Source organism: Rattus rattus, chromosome 11, assembly GCF_011064425.1.
Source record: "Rattus rattus isolate New Zealand chromosome 11, Rrattus_CSIRO_v1, whole genome shotgun sequence".
Classification (NCBI taxonomy): domain Eukaryota; kingdom Metazoa; phylum Chordata; class Mammalia; order Rodentia; family Muridae; genus Rattus; species Rattus rattus.
In genome coordinates, this window is record NC_046164.1 from 25,131,558 (window position 1) to 25,158,243 (window position 26,686).

Sequence of the window (26,686 nt, forward strand, 5' to 3'; positions counted from 1 at the left end):
ATGCGATTGCTTCACAAAACAAAGAGTGTCCTCCTACTTTTATCTATGGGAACATTTATTGAAGTAATTAGTTTTTAAGATCCCAAATGGAATGATGTATCCATAAAATGTGAGCTGAAGTAAAGACCAGTTTTTGAGTAATGTTTAAAACTCTTTTGGTGTAATGAAAACAAAAGTAAACAAACAAGCAGACAAACCTTATAAGTTTCATACAGAGAGCTGGTGGTAACTCACTTAGAAATCTAGCTTTTGTTGAAATTCATTAACGTACAGTATTACAAGAGTGGGTTTTAATGTGTGTAAATTATACTTCTGTTGATGCAATAGTAAAAAATTCTAAGGACTTACTATGCATTATTTATTAAATATGAGGATAGACTGAACTCCCTCAAAAAAGCTGGGTATGGTATGTCAGCTATGAAGAAACCACACTTTTATTTTCTATACTAGGGTGACATAGTTGATTTCTTTTCTTTGTGATGCTGTCCTTGGCTATCCATACAAGGCTGTTCCCCTTTGTTCACTGTTACCAATAGTATTGGGTTTCTCAATTTTATGTATACCTTCTTTATACACCTTATTACAACCAGCTTGAAATACAGAGTACACATTTGTTTTTATTCTATATAAACACCATGTTGTTGTCTGAAGAAGCTATTCTATTTCTAAATTATCTTATCTATAGCCAGTGCTATGTATCAAGTATTTGTCTGGGTTATGCAAAACTCATTTCATTGATCACAAATTATACACAGTATTTAATAGTATTGTTTCTTCCAGTTTTTCACAACTCCACACAATATTGAAATAAGTGTTCTCATAATGGTTGTGTGTGAGTGGAGATCTGCTTCTCATCAGTCTTGGAGTAATCCTGAGAGTAAGTCTCTGGTTAGAAGTAACTAATGAAAGCTTGAATGCGTTAAGATAAATGGCTTAGTAAATAAAAGGATAAATTAAAGAAGAGGGGAACTGGACCTGTGAAACAATTTTTTGTTATCAACTCAAAAACCAGACTTCTATGCTTGCAGTTAGGCAGTGAAAATTGAATATAGAACTGTATATAAACAACTCTATATAACTCTCTCTCATATATGGGGTGTAGAGAGATAACCTTAGTTAAGAGCACTGGATGCTTTTGTAAAAGACCTGAGTTCCATTCCCAGCACCCATATGGCTCACAGCTATCTATAACTATAGTTTCAGAAGGAACTTCAGATGCCTTCTTCCGATTGCCTTGGATACCAGATATGCATATGGTGCCTATAAATAAATATTAAAAAGAATAAAGAACCAAACTATGAGGCATGGCCTATCTTTCATGTGTAGACTATGCAAGCCTAGACTCTTTGACCAGAATTATCTTAAGGATGAATGAGGGACAGAGAGAAAGAGTTAGTGGAAGAAGGAAAGGGAGAGAAGAAACTTCTGGATGCCTCTCAGAGGACCATTTTATTAGATAGCACAGTGTTTCCCATGGAGATAGTAAAGAAACGAATGGCTGGCCCCCTGAATCCCAGTGAGTTCCTGACAGAATGATAGAGTATTTCCTCTGTGGTAGATGAGTTCTTTCTTGTTGGTCCCTCTTGTTACCCATATTTTGCTGAATCTGGAGATGTTTCCCAGTACTGACAGCATCTATAGTACAGACAGGAAGATGGAGCCTTGGTTTATGACTTACTAACAGAGGAAAGTCAAAGTGCTGCTAACTTAGCTGTGCCATAGATTTGTTGTCATCTGAAAATGTCTTGTCACTTGAGAATTTCATTTTAAACAAATGGAAGACATTTGGAAGCCTGTACACATAGGTTCCTCTCACATGTCATTTCTTAGCATGCATATGAGGTCTAATACATGTGAAATGAGTAGAGTTGAACACTGTAATTGGTAGTTGTATGCCAACTCGACAGAAGCTAGAGTCACTTGAAAGGAGGGACCCTTAATGGAGAAAATGCCTCCATAAGATCTTGCTGTATGACATTTCTTAATGATCGATGGGGAAGGGTCAAGCCCACTGTGGTCAGTGCATTCTCTGGGCTGGTGATCCTGGGTTTTATAAAACAGCAGGCTGAGCAAACATGACGAGAAAGCCAGGAAGCAACACTTCATCATGGGCTTTGTGTCAGCTCCTGCCTACAGGTTTCTGCCCTGTTTAAGTTCTTGTCCTGACTTCCTTCTGTGATGAACAGTGCTGTGGAAGTGTAATCTGAATATAACCTTTCTTCCCCAAGTTACTTTGGTCGTGGTGTTTCATCACAGCAATGGTAACTCCAATTGAGACAATGACCCTGTGTTCACACCTAAAGTTCCAGTCGTCTGAACATCTCAACTAAGCAGTACATTTTTTCTTTCATTGAATCTTTTAATTTGCATTTTAAATATTATCCCCTTTCTTGGTTTACCCTCCAGACACCTGCTATCCCGTTCCCTCTGCTTCTATGAGGGTGTTCCCTCACCCATCCACCCACTCCTTCCCACCTCCCTGCCCTGACATTCCCCTACACTGGGGCATTGAGCCTTGACAGGACCAACCGCCTCTCCTCCTATTGATGCCCAACAAGGTCATCCTCGCTACATATGTAGATAGGGCTATAGGTCCATCTCTGTGTTCTCTTGGGATGGTGGTTTAATCCCTGGGAGTCCTGGGGGTTCTGGTTGGTTGATATTGTTGTCCTTCTTATGGGGTGCAAATCCCTTCAGCTACTTCAGTCCTTCCCCTTACTCCTCCACTGGGGACCCTGTTCTCAGTTCAATGGTTGGCTGCAAGCATCCTCCTCTGTATTTGTCATGCTCTGGCAGAGCCTCTCAGGAGACAGCTATATCAGGCTCCTGTCAGCATGCACTTCTTGGCATCTGCAGTATTATCTGAATTTGGTGTCTGTATATGGGATGGATCCCCTGATGGTGATGTATTACCCTGTTACAAATGCACTTTGCTGTTGATGTCAGGGTTTTCTCCCAAGCTAGTGATGCCCTGTGAGTTTTGATGCCTTTGTGTAGCAATGACACACAATTATGTCATGATTGTCACCGATTGATCCAAGAGCCTCAGAGATGCTTAATGTGAAAAAAATTTAAGCATTTGAACTGATAGAACCTACTAGAAATTTTCTCTAGTCCTCAGATCCCAAGGTTTGTTCTTCGTGGACTGACTGTAAGAAATGGAGCTTTATTCAGACATGAACTAAGGGTCACATGTCGCAAGTGGCTTTCATGGTTGAGCACGATTTTCAAATTGCAAAGATTGTGCACCTTCATCTGATAAATGGTAGGACCTCAGGTCCCTCAGCTCCAAAACCTCAGTGGTTATTTCACAAAAGGGGATTCAAATAATCTTGCATGAAAACCACCCAGCAAGGTTTTGGGTCAGCCCCATATGGACTGATTCTCCTCATTGACTTTTGCTCATTAATAAATGTACACACCAGAAGTCACCCAGATGGTGGCTGTTGCCTCCACCACTTGTGAAGCTATGCTGAGAGGGGTGGCCTTCTACTGTTCCTGCAACTGCAAATCTCGAAGGCATAGTTTTCATGAAGTGATGGCAACAGTAGTCCTCTCCTTGTTGCGCTTTATTTTCTGGATTGGAAAGCAGCAAGGTTGTTTCTAGAGTCTATTGAGTTTGCCCAACTTTGGGCTGTTAAATTGGCTGGCCCTGGGCTTTAAACCAGCAGAACTTTGAAAAGGAGATAAGTTTAATGATGTCATTTCTGAAATTTTCTGGCATCTCTCATCAAAATTCTTTCTTAACCCCTAATCGTGAAAGGCAATAATATATGATCTTGTCTCTCTTTTCTCTTTATTGAAACATCTTTTATTTGCAAACCAGTACTAACCACTGTGTGTATTAACTTATGCAGAATAAATAAATACTACAAATATAGGGGTCCATGTCCTAACATACTGTTTAAATGCAGTGGGTATGAACTTTTCTTAATTTGTAAACATGGCCCGTTATTACACAAATGAGTTTTAGATTCCCTATTTCTCGAAAGTGAGCACTTTCCAAATATCCTTGGTGAGTATTTTGATATTGTGGGTAGTCAACATAAGTGATCACAGACTGTTACTGTTCTTTGTATGACTGGTAAAATCATTCTGCGGAAAGATTTTATATGCCAACAGAGAAGATCCAAACAGGTAACTAAGATTATAGTAAAGTTCTACATGTACAAAGGCTTTGGAAAGTATGTTAACTTACTTCATAAGATCTGGCTGGATATGTCTAGTACTTTGTGGCCCTGCCCCCTTCATTACATAATTGTTAATTTGGGACAATTGATTGGACAGCATTTTATTTTGGCATGTTATGTTTTTCCCAACCAGGAAACCTATAAATTTTTTTTTTGTCTCTCTTTTTTTTTTATGTAATTTAAAAGAATCACTTCATTTTGTATTTTAACGATTAAATATTTGAGTGAGTTATATCCACATAGAAGGATTTTTTTTTTTTTTTTTTTTTTTTTAATTTTTTTTTTTATTTTTTATTTATTTATTTTTTTTATTAACTTGAATATTTCTTATATACATTTCGAGTGTTATTCCCTTTCCCGGTTTCCGGGCAAACATCCCCTTCCCCCCCCCCCTTCCTTATGGGTGTTCCCCTCCCAACCCTCCCCCCATTGCCGCCCTCTCCCCAACAATCTAGTTCACTGGGGGTTCATTCTTAGCAGGACCCAGGGCTTCCCCTTCCACTGGTGCTCTTACTAGGATATTCATTGCTACCTATGAGGTCAGAGTCCAGGGTCAGTCCATGTATAGTCTTTAGGTAGTGGAAACCTATAAATTATATTCTATCATGCATTCTCTTTAGAGAAACTTTTTTTCTTACTGATTTTTCTAGAATATTTCTTACTCTTTTGTTCTACAAAAAATCCTTCTCAATTATTTGTAGATTCAAAACTGCAATCCCACAGAAGAACAAAATCATCTTCAATTCCCTAAATGAGCACAGTTTTTTTTCTGGCTTGCTGCCTCTGTTTTGCCTCTCTTTGCCAGTTTCAACCTTCTCAGACAGCAGCATTAACGGTCCTGTTACCTTGGCAACAACGATAGGCTAATAGAATTAGGATGTCTCGGAGCACCATTCTAGCATCATGCTCTTGGAACAAAAGAAAACAATTCTATTGGGAAATACAATTTGCAGTAACCTAGGGACTGGGGATTATTCTTTTTAAATTTATGCCATTTATTGATACAATGTCATGTATGTTTAAGTTTCAGTGAGTTAAAAAAGTCAGCCATAAAATAGCACATAAAGTCTATATTAAATAGGAGATTCTGTTATGCAAGTTTATCAATAGGGTGCTCTCTAAGGGTACTTCATTTTACCTTAAAGGTTTGAAAATTTCACATTTCATATGAGGGCATTCTAAATACAGAAAACAAAATGATACTTTAAGGACTTGGCCTCCAAAGATTCCACATTCAGTCCTGGCATCTGTTTAAAATCTGTTTTGGAAAATTGCTTTTTGTTTCTGGGTTTGCTTTCTGCTATCAGAATAAATACTGGAGATGGCTATAAAAAGCGTAGGTTTGGATCCCAGTTTTAGAGGTTCTAGCTCATAATTAGTTCACGGCCAGTGACCGACTTCCAATGTTTTCAACAGCAAAAATTAGAAGGGTGAATGTGAAGCCAAAAAGTCAGCAGCACACAAGGGATGGAGCGTTTACTGTGATGCAGGGCAGTGAAAAGAATTCTACTCGAAATCTAGGGACGTGGTTAAAATGACTTTCTGTGACACAAAACTGTAACCAGACATAGAAAAGTGGTGAGGAACAAGGTTTTGAAAGCAGGATGAGTTTAATTCTGATGCTATATCTTTTCTATAATTAGGACATTGTTGAATGTTCCTCCATTAAAACTGAAATGTCCAGACTTAGATCTAGCTGCTAGGTTAGTGTTTCTCCTACTCAGTGAAGAGAGGATATTTAAAATTTGGATTTATGAATTACAGTATTTTCACAGTTTCAGAGCTCCTATAATTTATAAATTGTTACTTTAAATAAATATATGTGACTGATATGCAGCATACTCATGATTGATATGTCCCTGGGTTGATAATATGACTTGATCTATGGTTTCAGGCTTTAGAGAGGAAATTAAAGGGTAGGCTGGGAAGTCCTGTTTTTAGAAGAATTTTATAAAATGGAAGTCATAATTATCTTTGGCCACTCTGATATAATTTTCTGAACAGACCGATTGGTTTTCTCCTCAAGGACATTGACATACAAAGCCACAGCTTTCCCGGTCCTCCATCCCTGCCTCCCATGTCTTCACACATCAGTATCTCCTCATTTTGGTAGACTCCAGCATAACACCTCCTTTTTCTAAAGGATTATCATTTCCACTTAGTCTAAAGGAGAATTCTTACTAGGTCCTTTCCCACTCTTTCCACTTTTGTATTGCTTGTAAACAGTCTCATGTTGTCCATTCTGACTTTATTTTTTATTATATCAGTTTACCCCAAACTAGGGACATTTCTATCTTATTCCCCTGTATAGACTAGACCCAGAAATTACAATATTTGGTAGGTGCTCAATAAATATTGCTAAATGAATAATTACAAGTGTACATATGAAGGAAATACAAGAAACTCTCGATGAGGGAGCATACAGGACTGTCAAAGGATTAGAAGGTGACGAATGATGAATGGATCCTAGAAGGTGGGTGATGAATGAGACAGTGGGCAGTTGTACCTCTTTCTTTGTCAGAGTGCCCAGGAGCCGATTTCAAACAGAAGGCTGTTACGCATGTAGAGAAAGATAGTGAAAGCGAGGTCAATTATTTCAAAGGAAATGAGTTCATATGCACGCAAAATACTCTCTGATAACTAGAGATTTTTTTATTCAGAATAGGCAGTGAATGTATTTATTCACTGAAACATCATTCTCAAACTATGAACTTATTACATAAAAGGATAATAAAGACACAGGTAAGAAACATGGTAATATGACAGAAACTACTATGTCTTAGTTAGATGATGCCATAGGACTGCTCACCAAGGAATGCACATAGAAACAGAAGATTGAGTTAAATTTTTGCCTGTAATTATTATTAGTTCATATAAATATTTGGAATCAATGCATCATTAGCAGCAACTTTCATACAGAAATAACCAAAACTCCAGAGAAAATGAACAGGAACAAAGCTATCTAAATGATTTCTGTTGTATGATACGTATTCAACAGGTCCTTCTCCAGCTCGTTCCATAACTTTTTTATTGGAGTTTTTTATTTACATTTCAAATGTTATCCCCTTTCCTGGTTTCCTGTCCATAAACCCACTATCCCATATCCCCTCCCCTTTCATGTATGAGGGTGTTCCCCACCCACCCACCACGCCTTCCTGCCTCCTCGCCCTGACATTCCCCTACACTGCGGGGTCCAGCCTTGGCAGGACCAAGGCTTTCTCATCCCATTGGTGCCAAACAAGGCCATCCTCTGCTACATGTGCAGCTGGAGCCGTGGGTCTGTGCACATGTATAGAGATAATTTTTAAGCTGAGAAAAACATGCAATAATTTTACATGTTTACACTTACCACTTCTATGCTAGGTTTTATATTTGAGCAGCATTTAAGATACTTATTTCCTGATTGAACGACGGGTGCAAAGATTTATCTACTGAACATAACAGTCTAACTTTATTTTAGCTTAAAACAGATATGAATTATAATTATTAAGGGTATGTTATACATCAAGCATATAGTTTTTCGTACTACAAATGTTTCTGCTATGTGAGAAACCTGCGTGAAGGACAGAGATATTTCATTAAAATAACATTTTAGAACATTTTAAATTTATATACAAAACATGTTATTTGTACATAAATGCATATGTATGTATAATATTTTATAGAATATTTTAAGTGAGTCATCTCCCTTTCAAGAGTGAACTGAAAGGCAAGCAAACTCAGAATACTTTAGTAAGGGAATATTTACTATGATACCAAAAAACCAAGCCAAACCAAGCCAAGCCAAAAAACAAACAAACAAAAAACCCCCAAACCCCCCAAAAGACCAAAAACCCAAAACAAAAAACAAAAAACTCAGGCATGTTACATCTCGATGACCAGATTTTTCCAGAATATACAGTAGCAAATGGCAAAGACATGGATATTAGCATTATTAAATTGAATTCATGTGTCTTAGGGTTAATGACAGCTATGCTGTTAAATGAAAGAGTAAGATATTAAATGCAATATGAATTTTTATTTAACTCTATGGCACTATATAAAATTATATATAGATTGTGCATACAAATATATCTACTATATTATACTATTATAAATATATGACATAATTTCTCAATACATAATCATATGCAGAGTAGCGGTGATGATTGACAAGTTCCTTTTGACTCTGACTGCCTCAGTGAATTATTTTTGGTCCTTCAGTAAGTGACTTTTTTCTTCAATAATAAATATTTTTATTAATTCTGGGAACTTTCATACAGTGCATTTTGATATTTACCAACTCTTTCTCTTAACTCCTCACAAATCTACTGCCGTCTTGTTACCCCACTTTGTGCCTTGTTTCTGTTTTTTTTTTTTAAACTTAATAACTCATTGACTGCAATTTGTGCTGTGTTCTGTGTGTGCAGACATCTAACTGCAGCATGGCTGGCCTGCCAGGGGTCACACTCTTAAAGGAAACTGGATCTGCCTTCCCCAGACGCCATCATCTGTCCAGAGCTCTTTAGTTATTGGTACTGCAAGTCTGGTTAAGAATGCAAGCTTGGGGAGCTCACAGTCCCAAGGATGGACCCACCGACTGTTATCTTGATAAATAGACATAGTATGAAACAACTCTATGAATCCATCTCTGTCTTCAAATAGGCTAGTATAGCTCTCAGACCTTCTCAAAATGGTTTCTGTCTGTAGAGGACAGTTAAAGCAGACACTCACGACTGGTCAAGTGTGAGAGTACATGGCTGTGGAGTAGTTAGCCACATGGCCTCTGCAAGACTCAGGGACCTTGGCAGAAAAGGGGGAAGAAAGGTTATACAAACTAGGGGTTGGGGAGGATGGGAGCAAACAGTATGTTTTGGCCATGACTGGACTTCTAGATTCATGAACTCACAACATCTTGATGGCTGTGTACAATCTGTACATGACCAAGCCAATGTGAAAGGGGGGGTCACACTGCTTCAGTGTATGCTCTAAGGATTCTCAGAGATTACAGATAGAAGACTCTGCCTTAACTCCCTTGGTCCTTAAGGGATTGAGTACTTCTGCTCATATCTTATTAGCCAATGTTTCTTCCAGTCCTTAGAAACAACTTTGCAAACAAGACAGTTAAGCATTGGACCACCTCCACTCTATGCACTGGACTATGCGCACGTGTTCAGTGTGTTCAGTGAGACTATTAGTGCCTTTGTCTTCAGCTTTTTCTATTGAGTATTTTCCAAATTTTGAAAAATAATATAAACAGAGATAGATTAAAAACGTACATAAAATGACCATAAAATGCAGCCTGGGTTAGGTGATTCTCCTCTTTTCTGGAGATACAGATAGCTTACATGTTTACTAGCAACATTTTTAACACAAGCTTCTATCTTAAAAGGCTTCTTGGCTGCTTGCCAGAGTGCTAGAGCACACCGAACAAGCACAGAGGATCTTCTCTATACGGGAGTGACTGGGCGGAGCCTCTATCACTGCTCATCACCTGGATCTCTGTGGCTGATCTGGCTGGCTTGGAGGATTTTCCATTCATCCTTGGTTGCTCCACATCTCCTTTCCAAAGCCCCTCCCTGTATCAAAGAGAACACTCCCTACTCGCAGAAGTAGGAACACGACCAACCTGAAGTTCTTGCGTTGTTCACCGTGTGTTCAAAGCTTGCCTTTAGCAAAGTCCCAGGGAGTGAAGATGTCTTGCAAATTCACCTTATCTGATGGTGATGCTGTCAACTCAGCTCCCAACTAGAATTAACACCATTGGCTGTTTGTAGGCAGGCAAGACACTCACTGCCCTTTGAAAGGTCATCTGGAGAGAGTGGTCGAAGAAACTAACAAACATGAGCGGGGCACCTCAGCACACGTTTGATTCTAGATTTTGTTTCTGACCCCTAGTTTAGACAGAAACCTATAGAATTGGAAGATCATTTCAACATACATCTTCTGCTTTGACATTTGAGCCTTTTATGTCCTTGTCACGTACCTACTTTCTGTCTCATCTCAGGCCACTTTCTTGCACTTGTTCAGTCAGAGTCCACCATGGACGTTTAATATTTAAAGACCGGGATCATTTTGCAGGTTTTAGTTTAATGGTAACCATAGCACACATGCATATTTATTATTGATAGCCAAGGCACACTGCACGCCCTTGGGCATCTTCTTTTCTTTCGCTGTCACAGGAGGGCTACCGTCTCTGGAATTCAGCTCTGCGGTTGCTGTGGCAAGGAGATGAACTGACAGCAGATCCATAATGGTGTAAACTGTTCGTGTGGGTGGAGGTGACCATGCTAAGAAGGGAGACAAAGCCAGAAAGTGACAGGCCACGGAAAGTCCGGTTTCGGATTGCCTCGTCTCACAGTGGGAGAGTTCTGAAAGAGGTCTATGAAGATGGACAAGCACCAGGCTCTCTGGATTCCGAATGTGCTAGTGTCTGTGCAATAGATGGGCTAAGTGACTCTGAGGGACATCAAAATGGCCACATTGGATTGGAAGATAACGAACAGGAGAAAGATCAGGATAACCTGCTGGTATTAGCCAGGACAGCCAGTGAGAAGGCTTTTGGTACGAGAAGAGTCAACATTTTAAGCAAAAATGGTACAGTCAGAGGCGTCAAATACAAAGTGAGTGCTGGCCAGGCTCTGTTTAACAATTTGACCAAAGTGTTACAGGTAAGTCATTATACACTTTCCTGTTCTGAGCTTTGTTCCTCACTCACCATCTCCACCCCTTGCAGTTCTCCAGGATAGAGTCAACATCTCTTTTCTCTCAATTTCCCAAGACACTCTCCATCTAAGACCCTGTGTGCACAGTCACCCATTAAAATAGGCTCATTGTCCTTTGCAAACTCGGTTGCCCTTGCATACCCAGATTTCTGACATGAACGTGATCTCCTTTGATGGGTGATGACAGGCACACCCTGTTTCTTAACAGAGAAGACAGCAGATTATAGTGTTTAAAGCATTTCTACAAGGCTTAGATGTTAGTTTCTTCCTGGTTTATCAAGGTGTTGACAAAGCTTCTGTATGACAATATTCTCTAAATGTGGGCATTTCCTGTGGTTAACTCGACTTCTCAGTACTTGAATTGCTACGTGGTTTGACTGTTTGTTCATAAAGCTTCGATTTAATTTTAGTGATTTGATTTGCATTTATCAACCTCTCAAAAAAAAAAAAAAAAAACCCAGCCTGCCACTTAGGAATAAAGAACATAAGCTCCAAAGCCTACAAGAGAATCTAGTTCCTTCCTCTATCTTCACTCTAGGAATGTTACAAATGCACAATTGAGAGTTAGAAAACTTCAAGATCAAACTTTACAACTAGATTATTCTAAATATCTTACTTTTATAGGTCTTTGTGCATAACTGGGTGAACAAAAATTCTATGAGTACAAATCCAGCAAAATCTTTTCTGATAATCTCATCTACCCCAGGCTTTAAAATAATCAGCATCTGCAATTGCAGAGTTTGGCCTTATCTTGAGTTTCATCACAACCACCATTACCATAAAGTGAATGTTCTTTGGTCTCTCCAGGGAGCACAGGTTAAGGGAACTCTGTTTTTGTCAAACCAAGGTTGCCAGTTACACTACTCAAAGGGGCTCCATTCATTTCATTGTAAGAACTGTATCTCTTACAGTAGGGAAAAAGACTTATGGAGCCGTGTGTAGAGAGAACAGATTTGATTCCTTGATACTTGCTAAAGAATGTGCACATCACGAAGGGTATTCTATATCTTGTCCGGAGATGATGAGATGAACAGGTTCCCACAGGTCTCTCACAGTCCTAGAGAAGCATAGAGGTTAACAGTGGCAGTTCAACATTTCATCAACCCATTATCACTACCAGGTGTAACTTACTGCCTCCGTATTTCCCATAACTTCTGCGGAGTGAGCAGCAAGCATCCTTCACGTCGCCATAGATTAGTGATTTATTTCAGGGAGGAAAGAGTGAGCAGCCAGTCCCTCGGACATGTGGTTAAGGTTTCGATATACAGCCTGTCTGGTGAACAAGGAACTATGCTTGAAGAAACAGACATTTCTTCCTGTTTTAGGTTATAAAATCTTAAAGCACTCAACTTGAAACTTGAGGGGAAGTGCTAAATAAAGAGAAAACCATCCAGAGGACATGTGAGACGCTTGGCTTCTTCTCTATTATTTCCTTGTGTGGCTAGTCCCATGTCATAAAACATTGGCATGACTTTCCTAAAATCACAGCTGTACAAGTTGATCAGATGATATGTTAAAACATTTTTTAACCATTTGGTAGTACTTACTTAGAAGCTGGCCTCTAAAGTCGGTGTCTGAACTAGTTTCTATTCTATTTGTTACTTAATTTACACCACAGAATACCAGATAATGGAGGATACACAATAGTAAGCAAGGTGATGGGCAGTAGCTACAGGAAGCAGAGACTGTGTTCACTTGGTGGTCAGGGAGTCTTGGCAGAGGAGCGGTGTCCCGATGAATCACTCAAAAATCTTCAGTTGGTTTAGATTATAGATCTTCAAATCCAGGGCTGACTTTTTATTTATCCCTTCCATAAATACCAAGACCAGGCTTACTGAGCCTAACCTGGAAATCTGAAAACCTCTCATCTAGTTTAGCCTGAAGACCTGCATTGGTTAGAAACTCTCAAACTAAAGCTGGGGGTTTGCTTCTGTTTGAAGCTTTTTTTGTTTATTCTTACACTCATCAAAGTTTGGAAACGATTCACCAACTGCATAAAATGTAAACTTACCTCTGTTCCTAGAGTAAGATAAGAGTCCTTCCCATTGCTTATGCTGTCAATATTTAATGGGAAAAATGGAGGAGACATGTATAGAGGTGAGATTTTGATCAGGTAAGATTACTGGGAAGATCATCCAGGACTGCAGATAGGCCAGGTTTCCCAGTCATGGCCAACCTCATCATTCAGTTGAGTTAGGACAGGCCCACAGGGGTTGCCAGGGCAGTCTAAGGTATGCGATTTTCTTGAGCCCTAGCGAGTCTACTCTAAGGATTTCTTTTTCTACCCAGTGTTGTGATTTTACTCCCAATTATTGGGAAATTTACAAAAACTCACTACTACTTCTTCCTTGTCTTTCCCACACAAATCTAGGCAGTTATCAGCCAGAAAACAAATCCTAAGAGTGTTGAGTGACACAGCTCTGAAGGCCCAGTTTTCTGGATTAAACTGAGATCTTTCTTCTTAGCTGTAATTTTAAAGTGTCTCCATGGGGTCTGTGGTACATACAGATGATTACGATTATTTAGGCTTGCACATACATTGTTATGGTTCTATATTTTATATGCTTATCATTCCTTAGCTTTATCCTCAAGCTGTTAGTATATTCTAGCAGAATATACCAATTTAGTTTCCATAATTTTAATTTTCCACTTATCCAAATTAAGATTATTAAAGAAAAATGACTTTGAAGAAGGGCCTTGAATGCATAGATTCTGTTTGCATGTGTAAATTAATATCTTGCTATTGTAGCTGTACCTAGAAACATTTTAAAGTTTTAAGACACAAAAGTGATATTTTTGGCATGCATCATGCTCATGGCTTTCTTGTATATCACTTTTACCTAAAAGTCTTATAAAAGAAGCAAGAAAATTATTGTTAAGTTCTTTGTGACTATTTAAAAAAAATCCTTCCTCTTTCATAATAACTTTTGAAAATTACAATGCACCCAATTTGTTTGATAATGAATATATTTACTATTGCAGATCAAATCTGGTTCAAAGCTAATAATGCATGTTTTTGAACATTTGTTTTTTCCTCCTTTAAAAAGTATAATACCAAATATAAAAATTTTATTATTTTATTGTGAACTTTTAAATTTTATCATTTTTTTAATCTTTGGTTTTTATTAAGGCAAGATCTGTAGAAATGATAGAATTAATTCAGTTTTAGCAGTATATTAAAAACTATCAAAGACATCATTTCTAATTGATTAAATTGTCATGAGATTTCAAGGTTTTGCCTCGAGAAAGCCTGATTTTCAGACTTGTCCACTAAGTCAGAATGCATGGTAGTCATAGAAGTTTCTGGAAATACTTTTATTTATCGCTGGTTCATGGATGTAGGTCTGGTAATATGCTATTATTCCCTGAATTCTCCAGATGGCTCTGTGATCTTGATGACTTATTTATAGTATGTTCTAAAATCAGCAGTAATAATACTTCATGATTATTAATAAGCTCTTCAACACCAGGCATTATTCATATTACCTATGAATATTGACATAATAATTCCTTACAGGAATCTTACAAAATAAAACTAATATTAGCAAATTAGTTATTTTGACCTCCTTTTTATATATGAGAAAAATTATTTTGTAGAATTTAAAATGCCATTTGTCCAGAAAAATCGTTACAGACAACTTTCATGGATATAGTGCCTTCTTAGTTACCAGGAATTAGGCGTGAACCTTAGGATATCATATAATGATCCCAAATATTTTAGACAATTACACTAAGAAAACTCTTGACTTATTGCCCATCCTCCCACCCCCTGACCAAGACAGTGTTTCTCTGTGTAGCTCTGGCTATCCTGGAACTCACTGTGTAGACCAGGCTCAAACTCACAGATCTGCCTGCCTCTGCCTCCCAAGTGCTGGGATTAAAGGCTTGTACCACCATTGCCCACCTTTTTCCTTACTCTTGAAAGCATTACACACTGTGCAGAACCCCAGTGAGCATCTTAATTATACTTCATTGTACTCAAAATTATGTGAAAGAAATAGAATAATCATTATTATGTCCCTCTTGAGAATGATTTTTAAGAATTATTTTCATGCACACCTACTTTCTGAACACTGTTAGTGAACTAGGTGAAATCCACTTGATGGTTGTTTCCTTCTGTTCTGTTTCACTTGGAGGTTTCCTGTATAGGCTAGAGCTGGAGTTTGTATGCACGAGTGCTGCTAGCTTGCTCCATCCATCTGTCTCTCTGTTACAGGTTCTTTCTATTGATGTAAAGACATCCATTGCATACTTACCATGAAGCAGAAGGCCTGTCCCTAATTGTCAGTGTTGTATTGTGGAGGACGGTCTGTTTTGAAAGAATTTTTCTATGAATCTGGCTTTACTTTCCACATCCAAAGGAGTCTAGATTTTTTGTTGACGTATTTTCTTAAATAGTTCTTTTTTAACTTCTTGAATGTTTATTTTTTTCTCCTTTTGATTTTTTATTAGTAGGCTATCATTCCATTTGGTCTTTTTCTTTTATTTTCTTGTTTTTCTTTTTCTTTCTAGTTTAGCTCTACCTTATAGACTAAGGACTGTAGGTGAATCTGTGTAACAAGGACTTTTAATTCTGATCCTATAAGTCTTCAGATAATTAGCACTCACTTATCTGATTTTTGTGTGAAACCTTTAGCTCCATCAACATCGCCTACTCCCTCACTGTGTGAGGTTCTTCTTTATTGTTATGACATTTTAACTTGTGTAACCGTGACTTTGGTTACATGAGACATTTGTTGAGACATAAATTATATATAATATAATCTACCCATTTACAGTGTACCATCAGATCCTTCTAGTGAGTTTACTAAGCTGTGCATTCATTATTTACAAACTATTTAACAATGTTTTCATCATCCAAATGGAAAGTAAGTGAGCCCTGATCCTCATTTTTCTCTCCCCCTCTTGCCTTTCCTTGTTTATGAAATTATTTATTGACTTTCTGTTTCGATTGCTTATTCTATTTCTAATGCCCATTCCTGCCATTTAAACATATTCTTCCTTTCCATTTAGCTGTAATTATGCATTCATTGGCCAACAGCTCCACATTTATCAGTACTTGATAGTCACCCAAGGGTCTGCTAACTGCTTGCTCTCTGGAAGGTCAACATTCCATAGTCCAATATGTGATCATGTGGCATTTATAAGTGTATTTAGCTTGGTTTCAGCCAACTTGAAGGGCTATCAAAGCTGAAAATTTTCATTTGTTTAAATAGGAGAATAGTATTCTATTATCAGTATTTCCACATTCTCATATTCAATTACTCATTAATGGTGATTTAAATTGGTTCCATGTTTCAACTGTTGTGACTAGTGCTGTAGTGAATACAGATATATAGATAACTCTTTGCTTGGCTTGTGTGTGCTTTATGTGCATAGAGTTGAGGGTGTGTGCTCTGTAGCTATTAGATAAGATGTTCTGTAAATATCTATAAGGTCCATTTTGTCTAGAGTAGAGTTTAAGTTTGTTTTCTTGATAATTTTGTGTATGGACAATCTGTACTTTGTCCACCACAGATGAAGTGTTGGAGTCCCTATCATCATTTAATGTGGCCTGACTCTTCCTTCATATCTATTAGCATTTGCTTTATACTTCCAGTTCTCAGGTTTGGGGTGTATATATATTTACAATTGTCATCTTGTTAAACTGACCTCCATGTTATTGTGTGATTATCTTCATGATATCTCTTCACAGTTTTTGGTGGTAAAATCCCCTTTATCTGATGAAAATACAGCTGCTCTTTCTGTCTATTAGTCTTCATTTGTATGGAATATTTTTCTCCATCCTTTAACTTTCAGTTGGCATATTTCTTTACAGGTAAAGTAAGTTTTATTCAAATTCCAAATAATTGAGTCTTAGTTTTTGTTTTCTAATCCAGGTAACTACTGTAAGCTTTTTAATGGAAGAATTTAACCCATTTATATTCAAGTTAATTATTGGCAGACAAGGAAATACCATTGTCATGTTGTGCATTAATCTGAACTGGTTCTGAATTGGTTTTTGCTTGCTTCTGACATTTCTTTGTGGCTATATGATTTTTCCTTGAGGAGCATATTTTTACCTATCAATCTTTAGTTTTCATATATAATTATATGTTTTTGCCTTGTGGTTACTATGATACAAAGACATGTAGTTACAACAGATGTTTTAATCTAATTGAAATTAGCTATGGTCATAAAAATATTCCACATTTCACTCTACTGCTTTTCCCACATTGAGGTTTTAATGTTATGAATAATTTGTATTTGTATATTCCTTAATGAATCATTGTAGTTATGATTTTTTAGGGGTACATGAATACACACACATACATACATATACATGTGTTTGCAATTGCTCATGTATGCCATGTGGGGGTCAGAGTTCAACTTTAGGTATTCCCTCATGTATTGTCCACCTTGGTGTTTTTTTGGAGACAGAGTCTCTCAATGGGATCAGTGCTTCACTCATTTGCCTATTCAAGCTGACCAAGGAGCTCCAGACATCTACCTGCCTTTGCCTATCACAGTGGGGGATTAAAAGTAGAAGCCACCATGACTAGCTTTTGTATGAGTGCTGGGATTGAACATACACCCTCATGTTTGTGTGACCCTCCTTTTTTAAGTTTGCTTTCTGAACTTCATTTAGAATACATCGGCGAGTTCTAAGTTTGACTTAGTGCTTACATTTACTACTGCCCCTGGCATTCCTTACAAGACAAGCTCAGCCATGAGCTCTCTCAGTTGTGTATCTGGGAAAGTCTTTGTTCCTCCTTTATATCTGAAAGACATACTTTCAGATTGTACTGCTTTTGGTTGGCAAGGATCCATCACTTCTTCAGTAGCTTGAGTGTAATCCCATCCCTCATGCCATGTAATGTTCCTGCTGAGATGTTTGATACATAGGCAGTTCTTTGTATGGTATTTCCTTCTTTATATTGGTGCTTTCAGACCCATCTCTTGGAGTCTGGACACTGACAGGTTAATTGGAATATGGTTTCTGGTGCTTTTATTTCGATTAAAATCTGACTGATGTCCTTTTCCCTTTTTGTACCCTGATATTCATATCGTTCTGCAGGTTTGGAAAGTTTGGTGCCATTGCTTCTATAAGTAAGCTTTCTATCCCTACCCTCCTTCCTCTTGAATGCTAGCTGGTACCTTTGCTCTTTAGATGCTATACTATAAACCATTTAAGCTTTCCTCATTCCTTTTCATTCTTTTTTCTTTTTCTCCTCTTATTGGAAATTTTTAATGTCTGGGTTGCCACCAGCCTGCCCATCCAGAAACCCAGGCTAGAATTAGTAAAGATCTAGTGTCACCAAAGCACGCCAACAAAGGTTCGAAGAGGCCGTCATCTCATCAAATCAGCAGGCATCAGCAGAAAGACACCCGGATGATGAAAAATCAGAGAAACACAGCATCCTCAAAAGAAACAAAGAAAACTCTAGAAACTGACCAAGATGAACAGGAGATCTATGAAATGACGGACAAACAATTCAGAATCGTCCTTTTAAAGAAGTTCAGAGAATTACAAGAAAATACAGACAGAAAACTAAGTGAAATTCGGAAAATAATTCATGAACAACATGAGATGTTTGACAGAGAAATAAAAGTTAATCACTTCAAAATAAAAATTCTAGAGGTAAAAAATACAATAAGTGAACTGGCAAATTCAACAACAGCTTTCAACAGAAGACTCGATAAGGCTGAAGGAAGAATCAGTGAGCTGGAGGATTGGACATACGATTCCAGGCTTTAAGCAAGCCTTGCAACAGTGGAGCAAGACAGCCATTTTTGGTGGCTTGCCCCTGCTGGAAGAGTTTCTGATATATTTTAAAATTTGTATAAGAATCACAATATAAGTATTCTATAAAATTACACACTTATATAAATATGCCAATGCCTAAGTCATTATTGACTAGAGGACATTCACAAAATTATGAACTAAATAAAATATGCAGAAAATTTTAACTAAGAGAAGTTTATGTGCGCAAACACACTAATGATTTGAAGTCTCTTTTCTCAAGTTTACTTTCCCAATAATCATTATTTTGCCTAACTTTTGACAAATTATACGTTATAACATTTCCCTTGGAAGAGAAATAAATTATAATTTTTCTTATAACTTCCACAAACTTAATAAACAATAGCAGTATTCAATGTCAATTTCTAAGCAACAAGTTGGAATTGGGAAAAAAGTTAAGTTCATCTGTTCTTTTCCTCTGTTTTATAAAATTTCTGGTCTATACCTTTTCTACATGGAAAGCCTGTAGGAGCTTGGTTAGTCTGCAGGGGAATAGAATAGTGAAAGCCAGTGTCTTGATTTGTCCCATATAGTTTTTGAGAAAAGAGAAGGGGCAGCGAGAGAGTCTGAGCGCCAAACTTGTGGAGCTGTCTTAGGTATAATGATGAGAAGAAGTAGATGTGCTACAATCCCAAGGGAGGTTGGTGGGCCTAGAGATTGAGAGAAGTGACTTCATGGGTTAAAGTTTGAAGAGTTTGGAAAGGCCCAGTACTAACCTGTGAAACTGAGCCTCCATTTTAATTTACACATTTCTGGTACCATGGGGCTAGGTAGGTTCATGTGTTCTCATGGGAATCTCACAAGTACCTTCCTATGACAGTTACTAGCAACATGCTTGCACAGCATCTGGAGGAAGCCATTACCTCCTCTGTAATAAAGATTTTTTTCCTGAATTCCTTTCAACCTCTTCTAGTTAAACATGTATGTTTGCATTGATCCAAGACTCATGACTTCCTCCTCGTTAGAGAGCTGTAACGCAGCTCAGGTCAATTAAGCTGGTTATATAAAAATGAGGTTTATAGCATCTAGGCTTAACAAGGGGTGGAAAATGATTACTATTTCTTGCAATATGCTTGTCTTCTATTGATGCAGAGACGAATCACTGCTAGTTTTGTGGCTTAAAACAATGCAGAAGTATTACTTTATAGTTATGGTGATCAAAAGTCTGTGTGGTACAGAATTAAACCAGGTTTTGGCATAGCAATCCCTCTGAACATCTCGACTGTATAGTGCTTTTATTTTACAGCTTCTAGAGGGTGCACACATTTCTTTGCTCTCAGCCCTGGATAAGTCTCACTCCTGCTTCCCTTAGTACATATTCTCTGACTTTCTTGTGACTGCTCTGGGCTCACTCAAATAGTCAAAGTCTACCTGTCATTATCATTAGGATCTGCAATGACTTCGTGAAACTCATACATTAAAGACTTTGATCCCAGCTGGTGGTAAAAACTGGAGGCAGCAAATGCAATAGGACCTGGGATCTTATACAAGTCGGTCACTGGGAATACGTTACAGCTTTCTTTTTGCTAAGCACTTCCGTGTTCTTTTCTTTTCTTTCCTGATCATAATGAAGTGAGCTTCTTTGCTCTACTGCATTATCTCTGACACAATGCTTTGTCTTATCACTGCATGAGGAGCGGCAAAGTCAATGGACCATGTACTGAAGCCTTCAAAAATGTGAGGCAGATTAAACCCTTCTTTCTTAAATTGTCTTTCTTGGGTTTATTCATTACAGCTTATTTAACAGATAAACTAACACTGATTAGTGGGTCATTGCTGTAACTATACTCAGTGATGTTTATCTGAGCTTTAGAGCTGCTTTGCAGAAAGGCCTAGGAAAGTTTTGGTAATGTAGACTAGAGTAGTCCAAGAATATTGTGAGTACAGCTTAATGGAAGACTGTGCTGATCTCAGAAGACCAAAGTGCTGATAGGAATACAGATAGTAAAGAACAGTTCTTGAAGTTTCAGATGGGAATGAAGACTGTGGGAATCTGACTAGAAAACTCATGCTATATTGTAAAGAAATACAGAACATTTAGGCAAGGCCTAAGAGATTAAAGTAATGGATTGCTTAACCTGGTGTTGAAAATGTCAATGCATTTAGGTAATGTCATGGTTATGGTTGGTTGCACACAGCCTGATTTACAATGAGAATGAAGACAAAAGAGCAGAGTAGAAAGGCTTCAATACTTAAAGTTGGGCAAGAAAAGAAACTTATAAGTTGGGGCCAAAGGAGGTGTGGCTGCTGACATAGTGCCATTAGAAAGAAATCAAATAGGAGAGATAGGTCAATAGGGCTTAATTTTTTGTATAAGTTTTGTCCCTGTCCATTCTTGTCTTTCTTTTCATTGCTCTGTTATCGAGGGTGAAGCCATTTCACTCTGCCACCTGCTTCTTTCTATGGTCTTCTCTTAAACAGGAATCTGGAAGCAACATACACAGGTAATGCTGACGAAAACCTCGGAAATAAATCATTTGTCCTCTTAGGTTGTGGTTATTTTTTATTTTATTTTATTTTATTTTATTTTATTTTATGGTAGCAACCACGAATTACTACAGCCACTTGTATGGATTTGTGGTGTCTATAAATCATTTTGTCACAAAAAAGAACATGCTTACAGGTGTGAAGATTAAGATATGGCATTTTGTCACTTACTGTTGTGCCTAATCCTTCTGATACAAAGGTAATTTTGTCCAGAGGATATCAAGGCTGTGTAATAGACAAAAGTTTTATTCAATAGTATTTTTGTTCTATATAGAGGTGTTATATTGCCATGTGTGTGTCACAGCTACTCAAGAGCAGAATGCAACTCTAACCTTTTGATCTAGGTGCTGATAAGGGAGTAACAAATAGGGCACACTCAGAGGCTCAAAGCAAATGTGAATGGTTACACTCATTTTTTTCTACATTGTTTCCACTCTCATGAGAAAGACATGTTTGGAAACATGTTCTGGACATGTTGTCTCAGAAGCATGAGAGAGACAAAGATCTAAATCCAAATGAAAGTTCAAAGTCAACCCTGTAGAGCTCAGCCTTGTTTAGTCCGAGTCCCAGTAATCTCCAGACTCATGAGTGAGAAGTACCTACATGTTTTACTTCATTCAGTTTGAATGGTTTGTTGAGCAGCAGAGGAATAGCAAATATCCTCCTCAGAGTTTTACAATGGTAAGTTACATGTATATTTGTGTGTGTGCTTGATTTCAACAGTTGGACTCTTATTCCCTAAGCAACCAGTGTATAAATGACTAATATGGTTAATTATGCAATGTCAAGGTCATATCTTGATATATGATTTCTCAAAGCAAAGAACTTTTGCAGGAAAAGACCTTAAGTGTCAACATCTTATGGCGGTAAACTCTACTGAAACCGATCATATTGGGATAGTGTGAAGCCCATCTATTATCTATATCAGTGTAGTTTAAGGCTAGTGTTTTCCACGGTAGACTATATTGCTGTGACATTGGCTTCTGACTAATTTGTATATCTTTTTTTGGTGATCAGATTCAATTAAATATGCAAACAGAATAAATCACCTATGTCTCCATTCTATACACTTGCTAGTTTTCTTTCTGTGATTATTATGTTCTAGACATTTGCTGTTCCATATTGATGGTTTTGACTAGGATAAATTATCAGAATGAAACGACAAATATCTTGAGAGTAAAAAGAAATGAATTTAAAGGTAAATTTAAATTGGCAATATGAACTCTAATGTTTCTTAGCGATTATTAGACATCAATTAAATTAAAGTAATAGTATTAGGGAGGGAAGAGAAAATCAGGGGAGGAAGAGAGGGATTGATGATGAACAGCAACTTTGACAAAGTCCATATGAGGCCCAGGGACTCCACGGTGCCCTTATCAAGTTCTGTAAGAATGACTCTCATGTGTTACTCTCGCCATGGCAGAGATTTTATTAAGAATAAGAGTCACGAGTTCCTGCAGGCGTATGTATCACTGCTAATACCTGACTATACTGCTAAATGCCGTGTGTTGGAAATGCATGTGTTATGTTGGGAGACAGGGCCTTTTAGGAGCTTTTTGAGTCATGGGATGAAGCCCTCATAAATGGACAAACTTTTCTACCAAAGACATTGGTTAACCATCACGGGCATTTGCCTTGCTTCCTTCTTCTGTGCATGTGTCGTCTTTCCCTCCAGGTTCTCCCAGGTACAGTGTACCATGTGGTCTTAATAGATATGGCCACATAATCTTGGAACGTGAGCTGAAGAAAGACTTCTTTCTTTCATAAATTATGCAGTTTAAATAGTTGACAGTGGTGACGGGTGGTGGAATAAGAGAGAAAATTGGTCCTGAGAAAATCGGTGGCTTTATATACATATCTGAAAATGTGAGATAACTTTGTAGGTAGGTAGGAGATGAGGACTAGAACTGTTTGGAGGCACATGTTGGTATGACTATTCAAAGCTCTTAAGGGCAGTTGGGACTTGCCAGAGATTAATTAAGTGGCTTGGATCAGGCCAGCAATAGAATCAGGGAGAGTTACGACCATTCTCATGATGTCTCAGATGGAAATTACGGCCGTAGTATGGAGGACTAGGATGAAGCCTACTCTTGGTCATGAAGCATCAAGGAGTTTGCTGAACTTGGCTCATTCTTGATGGCTTTAGGGATAGCATAACCTAAGAGAAAAAAATACTTCTAAGTGGTAAAGCTCTCAAAGAACTGTGTGGTCTGGTTTCCTCTGACTAGAGGGAGTTAAGAGGGTAAAGGAGTTACTGAAAGGCATACTTCATGATTAAAATAAAAACATTCAAACTAAAAGAAAATAAAAGCATGTCAAAATTTACAGCCTGTCCATATAAAGGATTAAACAACAATTGAGAAAGCAGAACAAGGGTATTACCAAAAAAAAAAAAAAAAGTTCCTGAAGACATTAGTGTGACTACAGAGGTTGATTGTGACAATGGAAAAGTGGAGTCATTTCAGTGATCTTACCGACTGCATCTCCCAATACCTCCCCAATGATTTTGGAGGGTGGAGTAGTTTTGAAGAAACTTCTATAGATTCTCCTTCCAGCTCCCCTCAGAACTCACTCAGGGCTCTTCTCCCTCAGTCTGTTGCAGGGCTCCGCAGACTGGCATGGCACAGGCGCCAGTGTGTTCTGCCTCACTGGGAAGAGAAGTCTCAGAGAATCCATACAGGGCAATGTTCTGTGAAAACATGAGTAGTGCCCTGTCAGAGAGGCAGAAAAACTGCCGGTGTCCAGTAGTTAAGGTCTGCTTCAGAAAGCTGCAGGGTCTTGTGTGAAATGCCAACCCAAGAGGTCTGAGTGACAGACTGACTGAGTTATATAGCAGGGGAGCTCTGCCTGCCTAGGAGGCATCACATAGAATAAAACTTAATGGCATTCCAGCTCTTCTTAACGTTCGAACTGTCTTGGGCCTGTTTCCATTTGTTCTTTCCTGAGGGTCTCTTCTTCCTCCTACTTCACCTTTTCCTCTTCATTTTTCTATTCCTTTTCTTCCTCCTTCCATTTTTTCTCCTTTTCAAGATTTCCTATCTCCCACTTTGTGAATGGTAGTATCAGCTATTTGTTTCCTCATTGCATTTGGTAGATGGCTTGGTCTGGTTTCACAGGTTTTTAGATGGAAATCATTTGTCTTTAGTCTTAAGTGGAGTTTACTTGAGTTGACTCAAATAAATTGAAGCTTAGACAAGACTGAGAAAGGAAAAAAAGATATTTTGTGTTGTGAAAAGTACATTTGCTTTGGAGCTGTGTGTGGGGATACTATGATATCAGGATGCTACCTAAAATCTCCATGTGTTGGGACATTAATTATCCTGTATGGCAGTATTGAAAGATTCATACTAGTCTGGGTCAGTTTGGTCGTGGACGTGGCATGTTCAAAATGAATTAGTCATTTTCTAGAAGAGTAGTCAGCATCACAGTAGTCTGGCTCTCTTTCTTCTCAAACTAGTGTTTTCTCTCTCTCTCCCTCCCTCCCTCCCTCCCTCCCTCCCTCCCTCCTTCCATCTTCTCCTATCTTATGTAGTAGCATAAAACTCATTAGATTCATTCTGCTTCCATAAACACAAGCCCAAACACATTTCTTTCTGTTATAAATCACTCCGTTTCAGGCATTCTGAGTAGTTAGCTCTCCTGGTTCTGGAGTCTGAGGATGTTAGCTGGGGTTTCTGGGAAGCACATAGTTTGTATGCATGACAGGAAGACTGTTGAGCAAATTGACTCAGTAGTCAGACCAGCGTTGAAAGGGAAGTGGGCACCTGAACTCAAGCAGCTTCCTGTGTAACCCAAAGGAAGTAGTAGAAGCCTGCAGGCTGAAGGTTCACCTCTTGCAATTTCTGTCAGGTCTAGCAATATAGTCATCTAATACTTTTCAATTAAAAGAAATATTCAACATTTACCATGAGGCTACCTCACATAAACTGACCTTCTGTAGGGATTCCCCATTCCTTTCTAACTATACTGAAAAGTAAAATAAATAGAAAAATTGGGACAGGGTTTTATATATTATCTTAATTATAAAGATTTTATCAGTATATTCTGATCATAGTTTCCTTCCCTTCATCATCTCCCAGTTTCTTCCCACCTTTGCACCCCTCCAACTTCACACCTCCTTGCTATCTCTCTTTAGAAAACAGAAAAAAATATTAAAAATAAAACACAAGAAGAAGCAAAAGAAACATATACATACAGAAATATACCCATTCATGCAAACAAAACTAATAAAAATGTAAAATCAGAAACCATAATATATAAGCAAAAGACTAGTAAGGAACAAAAAGCCCAAACAAAGCATTATGAGACGAAACAAAACAACAAACAAACAAAACTAATAAAAGCAACAATAACAACAAATAATTGTATCTAAAAGTACTATTTTGTGTTGCCATTTGCTACTGAGCGTGAGGTTTGTCCTTAAGTGTGGTTTGTACACCCAGTGAGACTCCATTGGAAAACAACGAAGTTTTCATTTGTGAGTGGCTGACTCTTAGAGATTGCATCTGGGTTAGGGATGGGGCCTGCGTCTGCTTCTCTCAGTGCTGGGATCCCATCAGTCTTGGTCCTGTGCCTGCCGCCATGGTGTCTGTGAGTCAGTCATGATCTCCTGTAGTCACCCGTCTCCTCCGCCTCCTGCACCTTTCTGACTCCTCTTCCGCATGAGCTTTGAGGGGAACTTTAACCCCAACATTCAAAGCTGTTCTGTAATTATGAAATCTACACATTTATCTATATCATATTATCTACCCATCCCCTTTTCTCAATCCCCTAGGTTTCTACTTAATTATCATGAGAAGCCAGTATTCCCTGCCTCAGTTAGAAGTTGAGCTTCTCAGAGAGGATCTTTGTTATTGTAGAAGGATTTCTGGGCATCGAATAAGGACCCCCAAAGGATGAGCTTGGTGATGGAAGCAAAGGAGAACTGAATTAGACACAAGGACCTGATAAATGGAGTAGCTGCCAACACTGATTAAGTGAGTCCTTTACTCTCATTTCCCCTTCTGTTGTTAGTCATTGGCGATCAACTAGTGCCTGCAGAGAACATTAGTTGACTTGATTTTTCAGCTTTGAAGCAGTGCTTAGCTTCTGTTTTTCAGAGTGGCTAGAATGTCTGTGCATGGTCTTTCATGTACTTTCTCTACTCAGTGATAACACACAGCAGGGGGCTAGGAGATCTTAAAAATGGTCCTGGCTCAGGGGCCCTAATGTCTCCATCACTGTCCTTGACCCTGTGATGCATCCTTTGCGCTGTAAGCATCTCCCACCACCTCTCTCAGGGTGCCCACCTTTGGGTTGTCCTAACTCTTAGAACGCTTCCATTTTGTTGCCTCCCTGTCCAGGCTTTGAAAACACACTTTTGACAGTTATTCAGAAGCAAGAGAAGAATCAAGGGTTTGGAGCCAAAGGCCCATTTTTCCTTGTGAGAGAAAGAAGGGAAGAAGCAGATTGCTCTTTAGTAGTATCTTAAATGATTAATGTGCTTACTTTTCCTCCTTTGGTAAGTAACAGCAGTGTGCTCT

At 38.3% G+C, this 26,686-nt stretch overlaps 1 protein-coding gene across 1 annotated transcript in view; it reads left to right on the plus strand.

Annotated features, from left to right (window-relative positions):
• Positions 1-10,391: 10,391 nt before the first annotated feature.
• Positions 10,392-26,686, plus strand: part of Grxcr1 (glutaredoxin and cysteine rich domain containing 1) — a 122,009-nt gene continuing 105,714 nt past the window's right edge. The window contains exon 1 of the mRNA XM_032916434.1: positions 10,392-10,840. Within this exon, the coding sequence (XP_032772325.1) occupies positions 10,457-10,840 (384 nt within the window). The 5' untranslated portion in view covers positions 10,392-10,456. The remainder of the gene's footprint in view (positions 10,841-26,686) is intronic.